The sequence below is a fragment of the Pelophylax lessonae genome (genome assembly GCF_965119305.1).
Source record: "Pelophylax lessonae genome assembly, chromosome: 5".
Taxonomy (NCBI): domain Eukaryota; kingdom Metazoa; phylum Chordata; class Amphibia; order Anura; family Ranidae; genus Pelophylax; species Pelophylax lessonae.
In genome coordinates, this window is record NC_138772.1 from 411994091 (window position 1) to 412018862 (window position 24772).

The window sequence follows — 24772 nt, forward strand, 5'->3', positions numbered from 1 at the left end:
ACATACAAAACTAGAATATATTACACTTTTACAAAAAACAGACACGAAAGTTATATTTTAAATTAAGAATACTACATCATCAGCCACCATCACTTGGTTATCATTCTGCATGTTGTCCAGAGCTTTCTTCACTTCAGATAACTCAAATGGTTCAGGATTTCCTTTATTGATCATTTCCAATAACTGACCAATGGCAACAGACTGGGAGTGTGAGGTCTTGAATGTTTTTAAGAGAGCAGCTTTAAACTGCTTTATCCTGAAAGAGATTAGAAAATAAATTAAATCAAAAGATTAAAATGCATGGTCTTTGTCACTGACCTACTTAACAGTGCAAAATATAAATATATATATATATATATATATATATATATATATATATATATATATATATATATATATATATATATATATATATATATATATATATATATATATATATATATAAACATTACACAATCTTATTCTTACAGATCTCCTATTGGCTGTACAACAGTCACAGATAGCCGAGGCCACCAACAGCCTGTTTTCGGACTCTAGAAGCTCATCAAGTGCAGTTATCCGCACAAAGCTGTCAGTCGCACAGCAAGAATCAGATTCTTGATGCTGGGATTCATATTGTGGCTAAACGCCCATGAGAATGTAGCCTAAGGGTCCAGACATCTGTTTTGCATGCAGACTCTTTTTGTTATTGCATGCCTGTATCCGCTCCAGGCTGCAAGCAGGCAGCCTATAGAGATGAATGCAGAGGCAGTGGCTGCACACATCAGATATTGGCATGCCGACAGGAACACTTGCACAGACGCAAATAGTGTGCGTTCCGATCCATGTGCTCCTGCCAACATGTCAGATTTTGACATGTGGCTGTGTCCGTGCTGCCATTGCATCTGCATTTACCTCTATAAGCTGCCTGTGTGCAGTTTGGGGCAGATTCAGGCACGATAACAAAGGCAGCCTGTCTGAATAAAAACAAACAGAGGTCCTAGAAGTTTACAAGAACATCCATCTAAGCCTCTAGCAATAGAAAAACATTGTCAATGCAAGTTGCCGTGTTAAAAGGTCAAAATTTACAACCTTTTTTTATAGGAAATGCAGCTAGATTTCTCAAGCACCATGACAGATATTGCAGGAAGGGGAGCAAGATACTTAAAGTGGAATTCCAGTCAAAAATGAAAATCTCCCCATTATTTAAGCAATATAATAAACTTGTATTAACCACTTTTTGGATTGCCAAATGCCCGATTGGAAATTGTCCAATCCAGACAATCAGCAATCCTCTTCCACTATGTGCAGTTAAATATGTCTGCAGACAGGCACTTCCTCATTCCATTGTCTGTATTGCTCAGCCCTGATCCATCCCTCCCCCATTTGTGACGTCACATGCTCTCTGATGAATGTGGATATCAGATTCTGGTCCTACTTCAAGAGAGCTTCGAATGGGAAAGCAGCTCCACCAATCATCCTAAACTGGCTTTTACTTGTGGAAGTGACTAAGAGCCAAGAGTGAGACATGCCCATCAGCTTCTCTCAGGCTCTGAAGGCAGGAGGGCTGTGATCATGGCAATATATCAATCAAAATAAAAGTATAAACAGCAATATTTGTATTTTGGGGCACATCAGTATATATTACATTCAGGACAGCATAGGGCTATTCTGAGTGCAAGGTATTCCAGCCCACTTTGGTTAGCGCTGTGGGCAGAGCTAGGTGTGGCTATTTACAGACCAAAAAACAGTGCCTATGCAGCTACAGCAGCAGCAAAGGAGACGATGCTGCAGAGATTTCCATGCATAAGGAGTCTTTCATGATATTAAAGCATGCCTATTGGCAGATCAACAGGTAAGTTCCATGGCAAACAGAACAGACAGACACAGAAAAGAGCCCAGTTTTGTGGTTTTGGTCAGTCTGCTTCACATATGCAATGTTTAGGTTTTACCATAATTCTATTTTGAATTCGGAAGTTTAGAAATTTTGCTGTGTATATAAATGATTCAATGACTTGCAGAATGTGCTACTTCAGCAGGCCTGCAGAATTTGCCTTTAGTTATACTTTTATATATTGCACGACACGGTTTTTTATATTCTCCAATAAAAGTCTAATGCAGATGAAAATTCTTTATATCTATGACAAATGAAAGGTTATCTACCTGCTTAGACTTAACGAACTCTTAGGAAAGAGTTCACCTTGACTTTCAGACATCTTTCTTGGAGTTCTCACACGCTGAGATAGCGATACAGCTGAAAAAGAATGGAATTAGAAGTTGAATGCAGGCATATTGGTTTAGTATATAAAATCATCACGCTGCCATTGTTCATTACTACACGGGTGATATATATATATTTTTTTTTTATATCAAAGCAAACCAGGCTTTTAGTGGTCTGCATACACCATTTTCACACTAATTTGGCTATTTAGTATCTACGCTGCATAATGACACCTAAAATAAAATTTAACACATTGACCAGCTACACTTCTAATAATTGAAACACTAATATACTCTTTATGTAACAAGAGCCAGCAAGCTACATACAATCCTTTAATTTGGAAGTTATCAAAAGAAACTATCCTACAATGTGGTTAAACTGGTGTAAGTGGCATCATTTTAAACCCACTGGAACCATCAGAGAAGGGGTGTAGCTGGCTTTTCTTGCTTTAATAGGTGTTCCGTGATAAGGTTACAAAGCCAGGAATTCCACATGATACCTTCCTTTACATTTGACACCCTAGGTGCAATGGGTGAGCTTGCATTTCCAGCACCAATGGGCATAGGGCAGATCTATACAGACCATAATATAAGAATCATCCTACTCTTCAGAAAATCCCCAATAGGAAAAGACTTTACGTGAAGTGTTGAAGCCGTTAAAAATAAAAAATATATTTGGTAGAACAGTGTATATAGGTTTAAGCACAGTCCAGGTCAGTTTGGAAGAATAGTGTTTCTTTCTGGAAAACATGTATGTAGCATTAGTCAGTACAGACTTGTGGGTAATGCAAGATGAATGCATATCCATGAATCAATATCCACGCTCCTATAAGTTTTTCAATACAAGTAATAAATATTAAATCCACAACATAAAAATGAGGACCACTACATAAATTAAAAAGTCTCTTGCGAAATCTGTGAATTAAAAATCAATAGCGTAGTCAGTAATGTAATCCAGGTTGATAAAAATATTTTTTTAAAGTCCACAATTTCTCAGAAGTTCACCAGAATGTATTGACCCCTTAAAATGTATGTCAAAAACACTTCTCCAAAAAGAAGGGTATACCAGTTCTGTTGTCCACCTCCTCCATCCCATTTATGAGTCTTGCACTCGATTTCCACTTCCACTTATTTCCCTCCTTAATCCGGCTTGAAATTAACACGCCGACTCGACAGGACGTCATCGCACATGGACCAGAAGAGACGTCATTAATCATGCAAAACCTGGAAGTGCTGCTTTTTGTACTCTTTGCAGGGAGTAATATTTAAAGAGGAAAAATGCTGGTTTTAAGGATTTTAACGCTATGGAGGTGCTTTTAATTTTGAGTGATAGCTTGCTTCAAATCTAAGAAATGGAGATTAAGTGGAGAAGTTTATCCCAGCTGGATCTGGTAAAAACTGAGGAGCGTGGTAGAGTGACATCAATGTATGTTTATAATTCACTATGTAAAAGGAGGGATATAAAACTTTGATGGGATACACAGAGTGTACTCAAGTTTTTGACTCACTTTGTAAAGGGGTCAATCCTTTTTAGTGAGCCTTTTATATATACTAGTGGTGGAGAGTTTAAAGACACCAGTACCCCGAAGTGGAATGAGGATTTGACTTTTATTAAGTGGGTTATGCACATCTGGTGAGGTGCAGGAATCACAATAGTTTTGTTTAAAATTATGCATTATAGTAGATCATACTACGATTTTTCTCTTTGATATCAGTGTGAGTATACTTGCAGTCCCACTTGATTTAAAGCTGAAGAGGTCCTGGTGTGGATGCGGACGGACTAGAGGAAAGGCATTTATGTGACATGTAGATTCAGTATGAGGGAAACTGATGAATCCTCATCAATATGATGAGCCCCCTATTTGACTATTTATAAGGAGATTGAGAATTTGGTTCAAAGGTAGTATAACACCAAAAAGTTTAGGATTGTTGCTGCAAGGAGATATAATTTTCTACACGATTGTTTTCCAATTGACAGATTGCACGAAAGACTTTTTAACGTATGTAGTGATCCTCATTATATATTGAGGACTTAATATTTATAACCAGTGTTTAAAAAGGTATAGGAGCTAGGACAGGGGCGGACTGACAACTCATGGGGCCCCCGGGCAATAAGAGATCATGGGCCCCCTGTGTCCCTGCCCACACTCAAGCCACACCCACACAAACCCCGCCTACATCTTGCACTGCCCACATTACATTTGTTCGTCACAGAATTTCTCTACACTATGTTCAAATAAATGTTTATTATAGAAAAAAAGAAAAATAAACTTACATTAAAAAAGTGCAACAATGGTACATTTCCAAAAATAAGGTTTTCATGAATTAACACAATATAACAGGTGTAACAAATGTGTTCTTAGCTGAACAGTTTAATAAAAAAAGATACAAAAAAAATAAAAAGCGCTGACCAGCATGTTACAAAATTATGGCCCTAGAATTGCTCTCACTCCGACGTTCCTGACGATACCATACATATGTGCCGCCATTATTGTTTTCATGCGCGTGCTCGTCCTACATAACACCCTACCTGAATGTTCTTTACAGTCTTTTTTAACAATTTTTATTTATTTTATATAATTTCCACTGACCACCAATGTAAGGGGGCCATTCCTCCCATCGACCACCATTGTAAGGAATATTCTTACCACTGACCACCAATGTAAGGAGCATTCTTCTCACTGACCACCAATGTAAGGGGCATTCTTCCCACTGACCACCAATGTAGGGGACATTCTTCCCACTGACCACCAATGTAAGGGACATTCTTACCACTGACCACCAATGTAAGGGACATTCTTACCACTGACCACCAATGTAAGGGACATTCTTCCCACTGACCCTCAATGGAAGGAACATTCTTTCCACTGACCACCAATGTAAGGAGCATTCTTCCCACTGACCACCAATATAAGGAACATTCTTCCTACTGTCCACCAATGTAAGGAGCATTCTTCCCGCTGACCACCAATGTAAGGGCCATTCTTCCCACTGACCACCAATCTAAGGGCCATTCTTCCCACTGACCACCAATGTAAGGAGCATTCTTCTCACTGACCACCAATATAAGGAGCATTCCTCTCACTGACCACCAATATAAGGAACATTCTTCCTACTGTCCACCAATGTAAGGAGCATTCTTCCCGCTGACCACCAATGTAAGGAGCATTCTTCCCACTGACCACCAATGTAAGGAGCATTCTTCCCACTGACCACCAATGTAAGGAGCATTCTTCTCACTGACCACCAATATAAGGAGCATTCCTCTCACTGACCACCAATATAAGGAACATTCTTCCTACTGTCCACCAATGTAAGGAGCATTCTTCCCGCTGACCACCAATGTAAGGGCCATTCTTCCCACTGACCACCAATCTAAGGGCCATTCTTCCCACTGACCACCAATGTAAGGAGCATTCCTCTCACTGACCACCAATATAAGGAACATTCTTCCTACTGTCCACCAATGTAAGGAGCATTCTTCCCGCTGACCACCAATGTAAGGAGCATTCTTCCCACTGACCACCAATGTAAGGAGCATTCTTCCCACTGACCACCAATGTAAGGAGCATTCTTCCCACTGACCACCAATGTAAGGAGCATTCTTCTCACTGACCACCAATATAAGGAGCATTCCTCTCACTGACCACCAATATAAGGAACATTCTTCCTACTGTCCACCAATGTAAGGAGCATTCTTCCCGCTGACCACCAATGTAAGGGCCATTCTTCCCACTGACCACCAATCTAAGGGCCATTCTTCCCACTGACCACCAATGTAAGGAGCATTCTTCCCACTGACCTCCAATGTAAGGGACATTCTTTCCACTGTGGCCATGAGTGGCACTGGGCAAGAAGGAACACTCATTCAGCCTGGCTGGTAATTATAGACACACACTAAACTGTGTGATCAGGCCAGCCTTCAGACATTTTGAGGGCCCTTACACAGCTTTAGGCCTGCCCCCTGGGCCTGACCGCCGACTTTCCCTAGGGCCTGCCCACTTGCCATTCCCCTAAATTCACCCACTGGCCAGAGGTATACACAACATTTGCAGTTTGGGGGCAGTAAAACCCCATATTTGATCCCTATTTTAACTCCCCCACCACACCCTCTTTAACTTCAGTGGCCAGGAGTGTACATATGTTGCAGTCGCAGCAGGGATTATACACACTGTCACACAGGTGTAGCGCCTGCCAAGTGTGACCTAATCAAGTGAATGGGGCCACTCTGCAAAGGCCCTGCAACTGTGTGCAATGCATGCAGTTTCTGCATGCTAGCGTTGGATCCAAAGAGGTAAAGCAGTTGGTGTGGAGGTGATAAAACTCCTCCTCACCACCTCCTTTACCCTCTCTTTCACTGTACTGCACAAGGTTGCAGAGCGCTTGCAGAGCAGCCCCACTCACTATAATGGGTCACACTTTGCAGGTGCTACACCTGTTAAGTGTGACAGGGCGAATAATTCCTGCTGTGGCATGTGTACACCCCTGGCCACTGCAGTTAAAGGGGGGTGCGGTTGGGGGTGGTAAAAACAGGGCTCAACTATGGGGTTTTACCGACTCCAATCTGCAAATGTAATCAAGTCCTTACTGTGTGAGATGGAGGGTGAGAGAGAGAGAGAGAAAGAAAGAAAGAAAAAGGGATGGAGGAAGAGAAAAATAAAAAAAGAATGGAGAGAGAGAACGAGAAAAAAAAAGGGATGAAGGAAGAGGGATGGAGGGAGATACAAAGAAAGAGGGATGGAGGGCAAGAGAAAAAAAAGAGATGAAGAAAGAGGGATGGAGGGAGAGAACAATATAGGCATTAGGCACAGCTCTTGAATCTAGTGTTAGGATTTTATGTTGTGCAATTTGAAGAAGAGAGAGAGAGAGAGAGAGAAAGAGGGAAGGAGAGAGAGAGAGAGAAGGAGGGGGTAGAAAGAAAGAGGGAAGGAGAGAAAGAGGGGTGGAAAGAAAGGGGGAGGGGGGAGAGAGAGAGAGGAGGGGTGGAAAGAAAGAGGGAAGGAGAGAGAGAGAAGGGGGGGTGGAAAGAAAGAGGGAACGAGAGAGAGAGAGAAGGAGGGGTGGAAAGAAAGAGGGACAGGGGAGAGAGAGAGAGAGAGAGAGAGAGAAGGAGGGGGTGGAAAGAAAGAGGGAAGGAGAGAGAGGGGGGTGGAAATAAAGAGGGACGTGGGAGAGAGAAAAGGAGGGGGTGGAAAGAAAGAGGGAAGGAGAGAGAGAAGGAGGGGTGGAAAGAAAGAGGGAAGGAGAGAGAGAGAAGGAGGGGTGGAAAGAAAGAGGGAACGAGAGAGAGAGAAGGAGGGGTGGAAAGAAAGAGGGACAGGGGAGAGAGAGAGAGAGAGAGAGAGAGAGAGAGAGAGAGAGAGAAAGAGGGGGTGGAAAGAAAGAGGGAAGGATAGAGAGAGAGAGTGGGTGGAAAGAAAGAGGGACAGGGGAGAGAGAAAAGGAGGGGGTGGAAAGAAAGGGGGAAGGAGAGAGAGAAGGAGGGGTGGAAAGAAAGAGGGAAGGAGAGAGAGAGAAGGAGGGGTGGAAAGAAAGAGGGAAGGAGAGAGAGAGAGAGAAGGAGGGGTGGAAAGAAAGAGAGAAAGAGGGAAGGAGAGAAAAAAAAAGGGAATGAGAGAAAGAAAGAGGGAAGGAGAGAGAGAAAGAAGGAGGGGTGGAAAGAATGAGAGAAAGAGGGAAGGAGAGAAAGAGAGAGAAGGAGGGCTGGGAAGAAAGAGGGAAGGAGAGAGAGAGAGAGAGAGAGAGAGAGAGAGAGAGAGAGAGAGAGAGAGAGAGAGAGAGAGAGAGAGAGAGAGAGAGAGAGAGAGGGGGGGGGTGGAAAGAAAGAGGGAAGGAGAGAGAGAGAGAGGGGGGTGGAAAGAAAGAAGGAAGGAGAGAGAGAGAGAGAGAGAGAGAGAGAGAGAGAGAGAGAGAGAGGGGGGGTGGGAAGGAAGGAGGGAGGGGGAGAGATAGATCTAGTGGCTCATCTACAAATCTCTGCAATTAATACATTGGCACAATTGTGGAAATGCAAGCATATCAAATTGTGAAGGTCACATTAAAAATGAAACATTACAAAAATAATTCAACATACTGTACTGTATATGGTTCACTGAAAATACACTTCTTGCCCTCTAGGTAAAAAACGAAGTGTCTGTTAGAAAGCAAAGTAGTTTTTGGGAAAAAAAAAAAGCAAAGTAGTTGAAGAACTTTTGTCACATTGTTGTATATGAATATTTTAGAAATATAGAAATCTTATTCTAGCCATACACAGTGTAGTTTTTTGTGAACACTGAACAGTGCCATCTCTGACATTTGCTGTGGGGATGGGGAATGATAAGGCTGTGCACGTGTGATAGAACAGTCATAGTAAGTAGATGTAAACATGTCCCTTCTTATCTCAGAGGGAAGATGTTTGTCTTTAGATAAAATACAATCGTTTTGCTACATGCATTTTGGAACACAGCCACATTTACCTCAGAGAGACGTATAAGCAAGATATAGAATGACAGATTATATCACCTCATGCAGCAGTTTGCCTCGGTCCTGCTCTGAGGTCTCCTGATGGCAGTCAGGCAGTTTCTCTCGGCCGCACAGTGAAGAGGAAGGGAGGGAGGTGGGTGGAGCCACACATTCCATATTAGGCACAGAGCAGAACGAGGAAGATCCTCCTCGCTCTGCATTCTGGGTCCTCTCCTCGCACGTCACTGGTTGCTAGATGCTAGGCGGCTGGCCAGCCTAGCAACCAGTCTAGCACACACTAAAGTTGCTACTGCAGCGTCCTGAGGGATCAGATGGGGAAAATTGCTACCCTGCGTGGGGCCCCCTGGACAACTTCCCAGCATGCCCATGCAGAAAGACAGCTCTGCCGGGCCCCCCCTGACCGCGGGCCCTCGGGCAGTGACCGAAATGCCCGAATGGTCAGTCCGCCCCTGAGCTAGGAGCTGTTATTGATTTCTGGTATTTGGAGCATGACTTGTATTGGCAGTCCGCTGTATCAGTTATCAATTTAATAGATGTTAATTTTGGGACAGTCACAGCGCATTTATTTTTTTATTTATTTAATGTATGAAGGTTTCCTTCTGCATGGGACTAAACCTGCACCAACAAAGTGTCCCAAAAACCACCCTGATGGAAATCCTTCTGTACAGCCAGTGGTGAAGAGTGTTTGCACATTACTCGCATTTAAATTATAGGCACACCTGATTCATAGTGACATCAGTACCATATTATGAAGACCCAAGCGAAAGGCATACAGTCTAAATGTGAAGCAGAGAAATACAGACCAAACTCACAGACATCAGATTAATGTACATCATAGAACAGATAGACCATATATATTAAAACTCAAAAATAAACTTACACTCATTTAGACTGCGATCACCTTGACTAAAAGTATAGGGGTCCGTTGATTCCTGAGAATCTGATGTTTTCCCTCCTCGCCTAGAGCTTTTCCTGTAAACCAGAAATTATTACCAACACAAGCCATCAGTCTGCACTGCATGCCACATCGGAAAACCAGGATTTAAAAAAAAAAAAAAAAAGTTCTTCACTTTGTTTACAAACCTTAAGCCCTCCTGACTTGGCTTTATGCTCTCCTGACTTGACGCTTCTTGGCTTAAATCAATATCCTTCTCAACTTTTTTCTTCTCCTTTGACAAGATCTTAAGGAGAATCATGTTTAATCATCAAATACGCCAAAAATACTTCCCATTTTAAAAAATTTTTTTATGATAAACATTAAAGAATATAAAAAGTATTTTTAAATATTGAGTGAGCTGTACAATTGACTATTACAATAATAGACCACTCACCCACAGAATCCATATAATGCATGAACCCACTGTGCAAACTCTGTGTAAACGGTTAGTAAGAGTCCATGTCTGCCTCATTTTTAGCTTCATACTATACATAGAAACTTGGCCTGCATTTAACATATATGGTAAAGCTACATCCAGCCTCCAAACCTGGAAGAGTGTTAACTTGTTTTCAGCATACACCTGAACAAGCAATCAAATATGCTAATTGACACCCAACATTTTTGGTAGGAAGTTGGCCAGTCCTAGAGTATACATACCTTCTTAAAATAAGCAAACTGGACAAGCTCAAGAGCAATTTCAGCATCCTGGAGGTCAATTGTTTTGCTCATTCTAACTTTAGCATGAGCAGTGGCCAGTCTGATCATGGTTTCCAGTGCTCTAGCAGTAACCGGCATAGTCTGTTGAGGAGAACAAAGGAAATAATTTTCTCTAAAATCCTTGGAAGCCAGTAAACTTGGGAATTGGCCCAATTGGTAAGAACATGCATGAAAAAAAAAAAAAAAAAAAGGGACTATGCTGACTAAAATCCCCCCCCCCCCCCAAAAAAAACAAAAAAAAAAACAACAACAACTTGGACACTACGAAGAGCGCTTGCAGTACATTTGCTGGCCTCAAAATAATTACTAAAAAGCAGCTGCTATAAATTAGCTACAGTTACCATATTATTGAGTAAGCTTACTCACACCAGCATATGTACTCAGATTCACTGGCAGATTTAACATTACACTAGATTGTCAAGAGTATTGGGACGCCTGCCTTTCCACGAACTTTAATGGCATCGCAGTCTTAGTCCATAGGGTTCATTATTGAGTTTGCACACCCTTTGTGGCTATAACAGCTTCAACTCTTCTAAAAAAGGCTGTCCACAAGGTTTAGATGTGTTTGTATGGGAATATTTGTGCATTTGTGAGGTCAGACACTGATGCTGGAAGAGGAGTCATCCAAAGGTGTTCTATCAAGTCAAGCCAGTCGGGGTCCTCCACCCTAAACTCACTCATCAATGTCTTTATAGACCTTGCTTTGTGCACTGGTACAAATCATTTGGTGGAGGGGGAGGTATTATGGTGTGGAGTTGTTTTACAGAGGTTGGGCTTGGCCCATTAGTTCCAATGAAAGGAAACTCTTAAGGCGTTAGCATAGCAAGACATTTTAGACAATTCATGCTCCCAACTTTGTGGGAACAGTTTGGGGGATGGCCCCTTCCTGTTCCAACATGACTGCACACCAGTGCACAAAGCAAGGTCCATAAAGACATGGATGAGCGAGTTTGGGATGGAGAAACATGACTGGCCTACACAGAGTCCTGACCTCAACCTGATAATACACCTTTGAAATAAATTAGAGCGGAGTCTGCAAGCCAGGCTCTCTCATCCACATCTGTGCCTGACCTCACAAATGCGCTTCTGGAAGAATGGTCACACATTCCCATAGACAGAGTGAAACAACTCAATATTGAACCCTATGGATTAAAACTGGGATGCCATTAAAGATCATGTGAGCGTAAAGGCAAGCGTTCTAATAATTTTGACAATATAGTGTATGTCTCATAGCATGCTTGGAGTGCAAAGTCCTGAAAAAGCGTTTAGGCTTTCAAAGTCCTTTTGAAGGGGGTAATACAAAATGAAAAACACAACGCTTGAGGCAGCCTTCAAAAATTCCACTCGCCTGCTCGCATTTTGCGAGTGAAATGATGAGGAGGGCGAGTAAGAACAGGGCTGTACTGTAGGGGGAATATGCAGCTCCTCTGTTCATCCTGCCCATCCTGTCACAAGGCTGTGTGTGTGTGTGTGTGTGTGTGTGTGTGTGTGTGTGTGTGTGTGTGTGTGTGTGTGTTTCATAGCCCAGTGAGCAGCCCCCCCCCCCCTCCAGGAATGGGAGAGGCTGCATCTGCTCTCTCTCCCTCCCTGTGCCAGCCCACACACTCAGTACAGCTTGTGCGTGCTGTATGGGAAGGAGATGTGTGGGCGGGAATGTTTCATTAGCAGCCAGCAGCTACATGGTGAACATTTCTGACTGAGTAAGATGAGCACTGTGCCCGGACTTACTCCTCCGTACCCTGTCAACACCCCCCCCCCCCCGTCATCCCCCTCTGTCCCTGTCACTCCCTCACTCTCTGTGTCACCCCCCTCTCTCCCTCCGTTTTAACCCACCCCCTCCCACTCCGTGTCACCCCCCCTCTCCCTCTCTCCGTGTCATCTCCCTCTCTCCGTGTCAGCCCCCTTTCCCTCTCTCCGTCACCCCCTTTGCCTCTCTCAGTCAACCCCCCCTTGTCAAACCCCCCTCTCTCTCGGTGGTTATTTTTGTAACTTAATTCTGAATAAAACATTTAACAAGTGTAATTTTATGAGATATTTTACGAGGGCGTTGTTTAGGGGCGGAGCAGGGTAGGGTTTTGGTGGGGCAACAAGTGGCGAGTAACTCTTAAGGCCTGGCTAGTAGCTATGGACTTTTGAGCCCTGGCTTAAGGCATTAGTGAAGAATAAAATAAGCTGTGTAGAATTATAACAATTCAAATCTGTAAAGAAAAGCGCACGCAACCTCGGGCAATAACGCTTTAATAAAGGACAAAAACACAGTACATAGGAATTGCACTCACACTTTTCCTTTAAGACAATCGCTTTACAGCATTCCAACAGGAGCTACTCGCTCCTCCCGTCCCTCCAGATGGTGACTCTGCGGTCTCCTCATTCACGGCTGCCGCCGCTGTATCCCCGCTCTCCTTCACTTCCTGTGTTGCCTGGTCACCGGATGCCGGTTCTAGTGCGCCTGCGCACTATACCAATGTAATCTACGGCGCCTCAGGAGAGCCTCAGCCAAAGCCGGAGCCACAAGTTGTACGGAGCTGCGAGGTGGGAGATTCAAGACACGGGTGCACTGCCTCTGCTGTTACTACGGACCGTAGTAACAGCAGAGGCAGTGCACCCGTGTCTTGAATCTCCCACCTCAAACATACAAACAAAGGAGGTGAACACATGGACAGCGCCATGGGCTGGTGAAGTACTCCTCTTTGTACTTGTATATCAGCATGTGCAGGATTTGTCCTTTTTGATTGTGTAGAATTATACTCTAGCGAAATCAACATACCCTTGCACGGTCATTCATTTCATCATGACTCCTGATTTTTGCATATTCCTGAGAGATGTAATCAGCAGCCTCCTGTGTCAGAACAGGCTTAATCAACTTCGCAACATGGATATATTTTCGTATAAACTGCATGCTGACAATCTTTGATTTGCTGAAAGGTCAGAACAAAAGTCATAAAATAGATGATCAATGTTACAAGAAATTTTAAAAAGGGTAATCGAATCTTCCAGCCCTTGAATGTACATAACTATCAAATTCTCATATATAATAAAAAGTGTAAGGGGGTGATTTTACAGGTTAGCACCTGCCACTGTAGTTTGCATAATTGGGCTTTGCTTCTCAGTTGTAGGCTAGTGCTTGGACAAAAGAAAAGACAAATAAGGGTGCAAAAAAAAAAAAAAAAAAGAGAAATTGTGGTTGCCAAACTTTCTAAAATGTTTTTAGCTGTAAAGTATACCTAAAGGCAAAATGTTCTCCTTTTAATTTTGAACAGTAAAGATGGATTAGAACACCTACCCGGTGTTCTATGTAGTCCTGTGCGCCCCCATAGACCCCCCTTATAGTTATATCTGCTGCCATCCTATTTGTCCCTGCCCCATCCCATTTTTCCCCATTTACCATTATAAAAAGTGAAAGTAAAAAAATCCCAAATTTTGTGGGTTGTCCCCAGAAAAGGAAGAGGGGAAATCTTCCAATGGGGACCTGGTGGGCCCCCAAAGGATTCCCTTAATTTGCAGGAATTGCCTCTCACTTCCTGTTTTGGCTATGGGAGGGTAAGTGAAGGCAAGTCTCCCCAATAGGACACAGTAAAAAAAAAAAAAAAAAATTACAGGGGTTATGACTTGACCTTCCATTACTCTATCAAAAATGAAAACTTGCTTATAGTACTACTTTAATATGGAGTTACTAGTGTAAACAAGTGTGCAAATTCAGAACTTTTGATGTGCATATTTGCAGGTTAATAACGAAAGTATTAAAGCCAGAGGATCAGGATCACAGCCAGGGAATCATCTCTTATTAGAAAGAAGTTGGCAGTACAGGTTGGATACCAATCATGGCTGCTTCTCTTTGAAGTTTAGCATGCAGTTCTGCAGACTATATTACAAGACATCCTGATTTTCTATGTGTAAGCATATGTCTACCAACTGGGGGAAATGGGCAGAAAAGCAGCACATTTCTCCTTACCAGAATAACGTGTCAGCAAATTGAAATTATTGCAATTCCCCTAACCCACACAGAAACATCTAAAATTACTTCAAGCCTGACAGATTTTGAATTCTCTATTAAATCATGACCCCTGAAATATACATATTTATATTTCCAATGTAATATTTAAGCAATAGCCCAGCTCAGACAGTGTACCACATTTACACAAAGGCAAACTCCTCAAATCTACAAACTTTTTGCGTGGTCCATGAAGGAGATGGTCGTGTTTTTCATAGATCTGCAACTCCTGATCAGTCACATCAGTGGCATTTGGGTCATCTGTAGCAAAAATCTCAACGCTGCACCCAAGAGGCATTGCTGTTAAAATATAAAAAAAGGTCTTTGCTTTCAAAAACACAAAAAAAATAAAAAAAATAAAATCTAAAAATTTAAAGCTATGATCCATGTTAATTTTACTATAAAGTGACTGCGCAACAAAACACAGCAAATGCATTATCAATTATGTTAGCCAATAATTTAAAGCATACCATAACCATCCTGCTCCCCAGGAGTTCTATATCTGTGCATTCGCAATACATGGTCTGCAATTTCACGGTCGTTGTCTGCATCCATGTGATCCAGAACAATAAAAAGTAAATCGAATCTTGATAGCAGTGAATCTTGTAAGCCAATGTTTTCCATAGGAGTCCTGAACTGATCATACTGGAGAATAGATACATCAGAAAAAAAAAAAGTGTTAGCTAAGTGTTAGCAATATCACAATACATTTGGAAAGCAGTAGTCACCCATTTTCTTTTGTAAAACACTACTACACCACATAGGCCAAAACAACAAAATGTTAAAAGCTGAATTACAGGAAGAAAAAACCCCTCCCCACTGCTTGTTTTGCCTAGAGATGATCCATAAAGGTCAATTACTTATCCCGGAGTTCCACTTTAACACTGCAAAGTTTGAAAGCCATTTGCAGAAATGCTATGCATAAAGCCCCGTACACACGCAATGATTATCGGCCGACTGATCGTCTGTCTTTTGTCCAGAGTGGTGTTTTGTTGGTTGGAATGTGCCTAGACTGCACATGAATTTTCTCGCCCAACAAAATTCTACTTCAGAAGTGATGTCATGTGTTGGTTTGCTTTCTTTGTGTTCTTTCTTCACTGAGCATGCCCAGACTTGCTCATTAGATTTTTCCCTGTCGAAATCTGTACTGACTGCACGAAAATCGGCCGTGTTTTGACAGCCAACAAAAATGTTATAGTCTGCACACCAGATTTTTTCGGCCGAAAAGTCGGAGTCGGTTGTCGGAAGCATCATACTAACCAGCCGAAAATCGGCAGATCGATCGTCGGACGAAAATTCCCTGCCAATTTTCGACACGTGTGTACGGGGCTTAAGTGACTTCTGAGCATATGAAAACACATTCCCCAAGAAAATGGTAATGGAAAATTTTCCAATAAACTATTTAGAAAACCGTTTCATGGAACCTACCCTTCCATAGACAGGATTTGCAGCAGCCAAGACACTGCACCGAGCATTTAGCCTTGCTTGAATTCCTGCTTTTGCTATGGTTACCCGTCCTTGTTCCATCACTTCATGGATGGCAGTTCTGTCCATGTCAGACATTTTATCAAACTCATCAATACAAACGACACCCCTGTCAGCCAGAACCATGGCACCAGCCTCCAAACGCCTCTCTCCTAGAAAAAAATGAAAACATTCACTCTAGACAGAAAATAAATAACGCTTAATTCTAAAGAAAAATACAAATTTGAAAAACTTGACTTTAAATAAAAGACAGACACCGAAAATATTTTTTCCGATAGGGTTTGTTGGTACACGGTTTGCACATTTTTACCATTACTTTCCATGTATAACAACTGCAGAGTGTCGGCATATGACCAGAGCACCAGATACCACAACACCCAGTATAAGTTAACAAAGTTTGTAGTGCTGCTGGAGAAGATAGTGACTGACAATTGTGCAAATATAGGTTTAGGATGGGTGAGGCCAGTACACCTATGCTGGCATAAGGCACTGTAGTGGGAGGGTAGAAAGCAAATTTCCACAGAGGGAAGAAAAAGGGCATTTTAAGGCATTTAACAGAAATCATTTAAAAAAAATCTATAGTTGGTACTGAATTCTAAAGTGAAAAATGTATGAGGCTTTAACCTTCAACCTACCCCAGTGCCCTTTCCCAGAGCTGCTATACTGTACTTAAAAAGGGCACATTATCTCATGTGCTGGAGTGTAAAGCCTAGTACACGATCAGAATTCTGGACAAAATACCACTTTCTAAGCGACTGTACAGTAATCTGATTGTTTCAACACAGCTTTCGAGAGCCGATCGTGACAGTTAATCCAAAATTAGTCGAACGGACAAGCACGAAAATTTCTTTTGTACGATCTCAGTTTGTACGATTTTCGTTTAAGCAGTAGAGTATTCATCAGGAATAAAAAAAAAAAAGGAAGTGCATTTGTCTGATATTTTCATTGTGTGTACAAGGATTTAGAGTTTAAAGTGAGAGGAGTCCTTCCTCCCTAGCCCTTCCTCCATCTCCAGAGAGATGAGTGACATACATCCCCTTTGTTGCCATAGCCTTCCATTGGGTTTCTCCAGCCTCTGCTCAACAAACTGATCAGTTTACGATATGAATACAGAAAAGCACTACAGTCACTTGCCTGTTTCCTGATCGGTTGTCACTGCTGCCGTCAACCCCACCCCAGAGGATCCCCTACCAGTGGTGGGAATTGCTCTAGGAGCTGTGTGCAGGACATATCTTAAAAGCTGAGATTTGGCAACAGAAGGATCTCCTAGAATGGCAAAATTAATGTTACTTTGGCGAACATTCTCCAGAAACATTTGTAATAATTTTTATTTTATTTTATTTTTACCTATTAGAAGAACATTGATGTCTCCTCTTATACGCGTTCCATTTTCAAGAACCTTTTCATTGCCTCCAAGAAGCATGCACAGAATGGCTTTTTTAATATACTCATGACCATGAATGCTGGGAGCTAGAGATTTGCTTAACTGATCAAAAATGTCCTTGGAATGGGCTTTACAAAATTTCTTAATCTTCCCTACATCATCAGCTGAAAATGTTGGGGCAATTTCTTTGCTCATCAGTTTGATGTTGTTGGCCAACAAGATCGTCCTAGAATAGCAAGAAAAAAAATATAGCATTTAAAGCTGTTTTAAAGGCATATTTTCTTTTTTCCTAAATTAAACATGGCATAAATTCCTCTTTGCAGTCTAAACAGTCGCCCCTTACCTCCCCTTCTGGAGTTCCTGGCTGGCACCGTCTGCCTCTCCTCTGACTACCCCATTGCAAGCTGTGTGCTATGTGGGCACTTGTGCAGGCATGCTTCTGGGCCAGGCTGTGTGCACCCCTTTTTCACAGGATTTGACTAACAGCAGGGGCCAATGGCTCCCACTGCTGCCTCTGTGTCCTATGAGATGTGGGAGAAAAGAAGCGCTGCTGCAGATGGGTACAGCGCTGAGTCCAGAGAGGAGCCAGGTAAGAAGTTAAGGGGAGTAGGTGCTGGGGGGAGCTAGTCGTGGAAGGGGCTTTAAAGTTAAATAAAAAATAAAAATAAAAACCTTATGCCTTTAGAAGCACTCTAAAAACAAAAAGGCCTAACAGATCAGATACAATGAAAAAGTTATACAAGATGTCCAGGTTATTATAACGATAGTGATTTTTGCACTTTTTTTTATTAGGGCCAGGATTAAAAAAATGTAACATTGGCTTCCATTTTGTCGGGTAAATAAGAATTGCATATTAAAATATATTGCATGGTTATATTCAGCCAACAGTTAGAAGCCTTTGTTTCTTATTGTCTGCTGAACAAAAAAAAAAAAAAAAAAACATTTACGAAGCTCAAAAGTACCAGCTGAAGACTTACCCACACGAGTAAACTAGTCTAGTTGACTGGTCAACGGGACAAAAAGGACATTAGAATCCCTGAATGCAGATGGTAATTGCCTACAGTGCCTTAAAGTATACCCCTTGAAATTTTCTACATTTTGTCATGTTGCAACCAAAAACGGGATTTTATGTGATAGACCAACACAAAGTGGCACAATTGTGAAGTGGGAGGAAAATCATGAATGGTTTTCAACATTTTTTACAACTAAATATCTGAAAAGTGTGGCATGCAGGTGTATTCAATTGTATTCAGCCCCCCCTTACCCGAATTCTTCCAACTAAAATCTAGTTCAAACAATTGCCTTCAGAAGTCACCCAATTAGTAAATAGAGTCCACCTGTGTGTCATTTAACCTCAGTATAAATGCAGATGTTCTGTGAAGCCCTCAGAGGTTTGTTAGAGAACCTTAGTCAGGGCCAAACTGGGAATAAAATTCAGCCATGGAAATAATTTCATACCAGCCCCATAGCAATATTATACCAGCCAAACAGCATAACGTAATTTTCTTGCTCAGAAAAGGGAAAAACATGCATTTTAAAGCACATTTGAAGAGTGCATTATATATAGAGAAGACAAATATGAAAGAACATAGGGCTTTATATATACACACACAAAAGCAAATTCTGGTTAAAAGTGCGGACAAGGTGCAGGAGAGGGAATGGGCTGTGCCGGCACAGTGCAGGAGAGGGAATGCGCAGGCACGGTGCAGGAGAGGGAATGCGCAGGCACGGTGCAGGAGAGGGAGTGGGCTGCGCAGGCACAGTGCAGGAGAGGGAGTGGGCTGCGCAGGCACAGTGCAGGAGAGGGAGTGGGCTGCGCAGGCACGGTGCAGGAGAGGGAGTGGGCTGCGCAGGCACGGTGCAGGAGAGGGAGTGGGCTGCGCAGGCACGGTGCAGGAGAGGGAGTGGGCTGCGCAGGCACGGTGCAGGAGAGGGAGTGGGCTGCGCAGGCACGGTGCAGGAGAGGGAGAAAGGGCTGCGGAGAAGTCTTACTTACCGATCGATGAGGCGCCTTACATTTAAAAATGGTGCCGCCTGGCGCCATCACCTCACTGAGCATGCGAAGTCTGCCCGAGAATGGCTGGCTGAATGTGTACGGGCTTTCCCGAGCAGCCGTGGCGCACGCGCAGTTGACATGTTAGGCCAGCTGCAGCCATTTTTTACTATTTTTTTTACGGGTGCCGCTGCCCTTCAAGCAGCCCCAAGGCAGAGGGACTTGCCGGCTTATTGGAAAATTTCTCAGTATTCCAGTGCGGCCCTGGCCTTCGTGAACAAACAGCATCATGAAGGCCAAGGAACACACCAGACAGATCAAGAATAAACTTGTTAAGAACTTTAAAGCAGGGTTAGGTTATTAAAAAACATCCCAAGCTTTGAACATCTCACGGAGCACTGTTCAATCCATCAGCCGAAAATGGAAAGAGTATGTCACAACTGCAGACCTATCAAGACATAGCTGTCCAACTAAACTGACAGGCCGGTCAAGGAGATCATTGGACAATGAATCAGCCAAGAGGCCTGTGCGAACTCTGGAGGAGCTGCAGAGATCTAAAGCTCAGATGGGAGAATCTGTCCACAGGACAACTATTAGTCGTGCACTCCACAAATCTGGCCTTTATGGAAGAGTGGCAAGAAAAAAGACATTGTTGAAAGAGCTATAAGAAGTCCCGTTTGCAGTTTGCGAAAAGCCATGTGGGGACACAGCAAACATGTGGAAGAAATTGTTCTAGTCAGATGAGACCAAAATTGAACCTTGGCCTAAAAGCAAAATGATGTGTGGCAGAAAACTAACACTGCACATCAACCTGAACACACCATCCCCACCGTGAAAGATGGTGGTGGCATATTGTTGGGATGCTTTTTCTCAGTAGGGACAAGGAAGCTGCCCAGAGCTGATGGGAAGATGGGTGGAGCCAAACACTGGGCAATAATAGAAGAAAACCCATTAAGAGTCTGCAAAAGACTTGACCGGGGCAGAGGTTCACCTTCCAGCAGGACAAGGACCCTAAACATACAGCCAGAGTTAAATGGAATGGTTTGGATCAAAGCATATTCATGTGTTTAAATAGCCCAGTCAAACTCCAGACCTGAATCCAATTGAGAATCTGTGGAAAGACTTGAAAGTTGCTGCTCACAGACGCTCTTCATCCAACCTAACAGAGCTTGAGCTATTTTGCAAAGAAGAATGGGCAAAAATGTCACTAGATGTGCCAAGTTGGTAGACATACTCAAAAAAACTTGCAGCTGTATTGCAGTGAAAGGTGGTTCTACAAGTATTGACTTTGGGGGTTGAATACAAAAGCATGCCACACTTTTCAGATATTTGCAAAAATTTTGAACACAATTTATCATTTCCTTCCACGTCACAATAATGCGCCACTTTGTGTTGGTCTATCACATAAAATCTAATAAAATGCATACACTTTTGGTTGTAACATGGAAAAACACTGTGCATCTTATAGCAAACTCAGAAGATAAGTATGTATATAGAGAAATGTGAATTGCTTTTAAGTGCAGGTCAGTCCGACAACACCAAAGAGACTGTTCATATAAAATATTTGAGCATGAAAGTGATAAATGCCCATGTTTGTTTATCTGTAAGAGAATTTACACACACTTGACTATTCCTGCAAAAAAAAAAAAAAAAAGCACATTTTATAATTTATGCTACAATAGATGCTGTGCGCATAGGACCCCAGGAGCATTTTTTTCTGTCCTGCGACGAAGGTGGCATTTCACTTCAAATCTTTACCTGAATGTACCAGATGTGTACCCTCCCTGCTTGGAAGGAAGACAGCGATATATTCCCACTATCTGGATGCGATCACCCGGTTTACACTTGTCCACCAAGTCATCATCAGCAATAATATCTACAGAGCGAGGGAGCTGTCCTGCAGGTGCTTTTTCTGGCATCTCCTGTATAGTCAGAGTCTGGTGATCCTTATAAGTACTCAGTCCGTATTCTGTCTCCAGAGGATTATTTTCTTCATCCTAACACAAGCAAGATATTGGTCGTAATCAGAAGATCATTAAGCTGATCAGTGGGTGCATACAGCCATTGGGACAGGTATGCTAAAGGCCCGTACACACGATAAGAAAATCTGATGGGAAACTTCGTCCGACGACCGATCTGCCGATTTTTGGATTGTTAGTATGGTGCTTTGGACAGCCGACTCCGACTTTTCGGCTGACAAAATCCTGATGTGCAGGCTATAATTTGTCGTCCGTCAAAACAACATCCGATTTTCTTCTCATTAGTACAGATTGATGGAAAAAAAAAAAATCTTAAGAGCAAGACTAGGCATGCTCAGAGATGAAAGAACACATACAAAGCAATCCAACACATGACATCACTTCTGAAGTATAATTTTGTCGTACGGGAAAATTCGTATGAAAATAACCTCTTCACTTTCCACATCAGACTAGCATGCCACAAAAAACAGACGACAGATCGTTCGATAATCTGATCGTGTGTACGGGGCTTTAGTAAACCAAAGAGGCTTCATGGTAAGCAACAAAACATCTACAACATTACAGAATAGATTGTTTTGAATATGACCAACTAGTACTAGCTATACCAAATGAATGCAAACCTCTCAGTTCAACTCCACAGTGATGCTCCATAGCGAGGCCACCATTTTAAGACCAACAAATACAAGCAGATCACAGTGGTGAGCCTGCAGTGTGTTAGAGATCACCATATTCTCAGAATTATCCCTGATTTTCATCCCTTTGGTAGCTGAATTTCAGTCTGTTGGAGCTTACACCCATTAATGAGTTTCTACTCTCCCCCACACGACAGTGAGTAAGCCTAGTGACTGACTGTTAGGGCCTGAGCAGTGCATGATGGGAGTAAGGATGGGGTGGAGATCACATGCTGCAAATACCAGGCATTTCCAAGGGCTCTGATTGGAGGGTTAGGAGGGCCACAGCAAGGGCAACAAAAGGTGGTGGGCTGTCAAGATGCATTACTAGAAGCCCTTAAATGACAAATCATATTCTCTTTAAAAATACTGCTGTATATATTGTGGCATGTCTAGAATTTATTATGCAACCTGGAAAACACTCACTTTAAGCAGTGCAGCCATTTTATTTACACAAGCCTTGCTTAAAACTGTACCTCATCCGTTTCTTGCAACAAAAAAAAAAAAAAAAACAGTCATAGGAAACGCTCATGTACTTGCTACAACAATAACCTACCTTAGTGGGGTAAATCGCAGTCGATGGAAATGCCTCCAAAGTGGTAAGATCAGAGTATTTCCTTTCCAGAGTTTTCTTTGTAGCTGGGCAGTAATGAACACTACGCATGACTTTTGGTCTTACCAAGGAACCTAGAATGAAGTATTAGAAAAATGCAAACTTTGGAAAACACACCATAAGGGGGAACATAGGAGGAAATCCCCTGCAGACACATTAACAAGGATCAGCACTGTACACCAAGCTGTCTCCTCCTTACGTCTGCACATATTTTAGCCTATAAAGTAGCATATATTGTAGTATAGCGGTTTCACCAATACTTTACAGCTTTTGGAAAAGTTTTGTTTAGAAAAGACTACTACTGGATAAGAGACTACATGACTACTTTAGCCATCTAAAGATTTGCTAAAAAACTATTACAGGTTACCAAGTTCTATATTCCCTTTTACAGCAAACCTAGTAGTCTCAAAACCAATGCTCCAAGGCAACATAGGCACCCAAAAGATAGCTATAGATTTTCTGGATCTCGCTGCATTGCAGAAAATATGTTTAAATACAAACTTTCAACTAGTAAGTCTCTGCTTTGATCCACCCCTTTTTAGCTACCCCACCTTGCTATTGATCAAGGAGGCCAACACTCAGAGATGGGCCAATAATGAGATGCTGGAAGAAGCAAAGGTATGCCAAAACACTGACTTCCAAGTGCCACAGCTAAAGTATTCATGGATATGCCTGAAATTACATCAAAGTACCAGTATAGCAAGTTCAACATCACTACTAATCCCAACCTAGCCTCAAAATTCTGATCATCCCTATGGCCTCTTAAAGTATTTACAATTATTTCCACAGTGCATGGGTTAGGACATCTTTGTATTTTACCATGTTTTGCTTGGTTGTCACAGATGAAGAGCATCTGAGACAACCACACAAAACAGTCAAGAAAAGAGCAGGAGAAAGATGTGCACTAAAAACTAATTATTTAGAGGCAAAAATATTGAAAGCGAGAAAGAAACCGCATTTAAAAGTTTGTATATCCAAAATAACAAACTGAAGCAGACACCAGCTCTTTGAAGATCTACCCTTACATTTTAACACTGCTCTGCCCCTTATGGTTCTAAGTACTTCCTAAAACTGGCCATACATGGTTCATTTCTTTTGTTCAACCAATGGGCTGAACGGGAAAAAAAAAGTTTCCCCCATCCACACATTCAAGGTGGATGGGGGAATCCTCTGCACTGAACTATTGTATTCGGACAGTGGGGAGAGGAAATTTTGCTGCAGCTGCTGATCATTGGGCTTTTATCTGACAGAATCGAAAATCATCCAGTCCCTGAAGAACCATCTGAATTTTGATCCATTATTGACACCCTAAAGTCGAATTATAGGCAAAACGTTTCATTTTGGATAGAATAAGGGAGGGTTATACCTCAGTCCTTTTTTTTGCCATTTTTGTCCAAATGGGGAGATATCCCTTCACTCCCTGTCCCTTAGTCAAAACCGAAGTGAGGAAATCCCTGCAATTAAGGGACCCCCCATGTCACCAGAATTCATGTCCCCATTGGAAGAGATTTCCCCTCTAGCTTTTCTGGGGACAACCAAAAATTTGGGATTTTTTTATTTACTTCTTTTTACAATGATAGTGGTAAACAGGACAAAGGGGGTAAATTTCCCTAATAGGGGCACATAGAGCAATGAAAACATAATAGGTGTTCTAATCCATCTATACTCTATCCAAAACTAAAAAAAGGTTTTGCCTTTAGTTCTAAAAGTCTAGTTATGAAGTCCAACCTGCCCCACTACCCCTAAGGCAAAACTGCCAACATCTGGGAAGGAGAAAGATTTATACCTGCAGTAAAGATCAGCTTCGATTACTTTCCTAGGACAAAGGAATGCAGAGGGAGGGAGAAATGCAAATCTACTGTCTCTTCATGACTCTCGTATCAGGAGAGTAATGTGAGTCGAGAAAAATTGCTGTTATGATTCCGTCTCCTTCCTAGCTGTTGTCAGATTTTCTGCAAGGAGAGGGGGAGCAACTCTGACCCAATAACTAGACTTGGGAAGTACATAGTAACAATGGACAAAAAAAACTACACATACTTGATCCCATGAGGAGCAGAGCAGAAATTTTTAAATAAAAATTGTACTGATAGATCTAAAAATGTTTGCAGTCCACAACCACAGAAAACCCACCTCTTGGGCTGAAGAGAAGTTACAGTACAACTATAGGCAAAACTTTTTCCATTTTGTATAGAGCAGAGGGGGGTTATAACCCCTATCAGATTTTCTTTTTCCACCATGTCCCATGGGGATTGGGGGGGGTATTTTGCCTTCGCTTCTTGTCCCAAAGCCAAACAGGAAGTGAGAAGAAATTAAAGGGAAACTAAGGGAATTAGTTACCAGA

The 24772-nt window shown here is 42.2% G+C and overlaps 1 protein-coding gene across 1 annotated transcript in view; it reads right to left on the bottom strand.

Moving 5' to 3' along the window:
* Nucleotides 1-57: 57 nt before the first annotated feature.
* LOC309556949 (maternal DNA replication licensing factor mcm3) overlaps nt 58-24772 on the bottom strand; it is a gene marked incomplete at its 3' end in the record, with an annotated part of 30247 nt that continues 5532 nt past the window's right edge. The window contains exons 3-15 of the mRNA XM_082259527.1: nt 22375-22505; nt 20927-21165; nt 17139-17401; nt 16926-17057; nt 15735-15943; nt 14777-14951; nt 14483-14606; nt 13083-13233; nt 10256-10396; nt 9745-9842; nt 9542-9633; nt 2143-2233; nt 58-256 (exon numbers count right to left, since the gene is read on the bottom strand). Coding sequence (XP_082115653.1) covers nt 58-256; nt 2143-2233; nt 9542-9633; nt 9745-9842; nt 10256-10396; nt 13083-13233; nt 14483-14606; nt 14777-14951; nt 15735-15943; nt 16926-17057; nt 17139-17401; nt 20927-21165; nt 22375-22505 — 2045 coding nt within the window. The remainder of the gene's footprint in view (nt 257-2142; nt 2234-9541; nt 9634-9744; nt 9843-10255; nt 10397-13082; nt 13234-14482; nt 14607-14776; nt 14952-15734; nt 15944-16925; nt 17058-17138; nt 17402-20926; nt 21166-22374; nt 22506-24772) is intronic.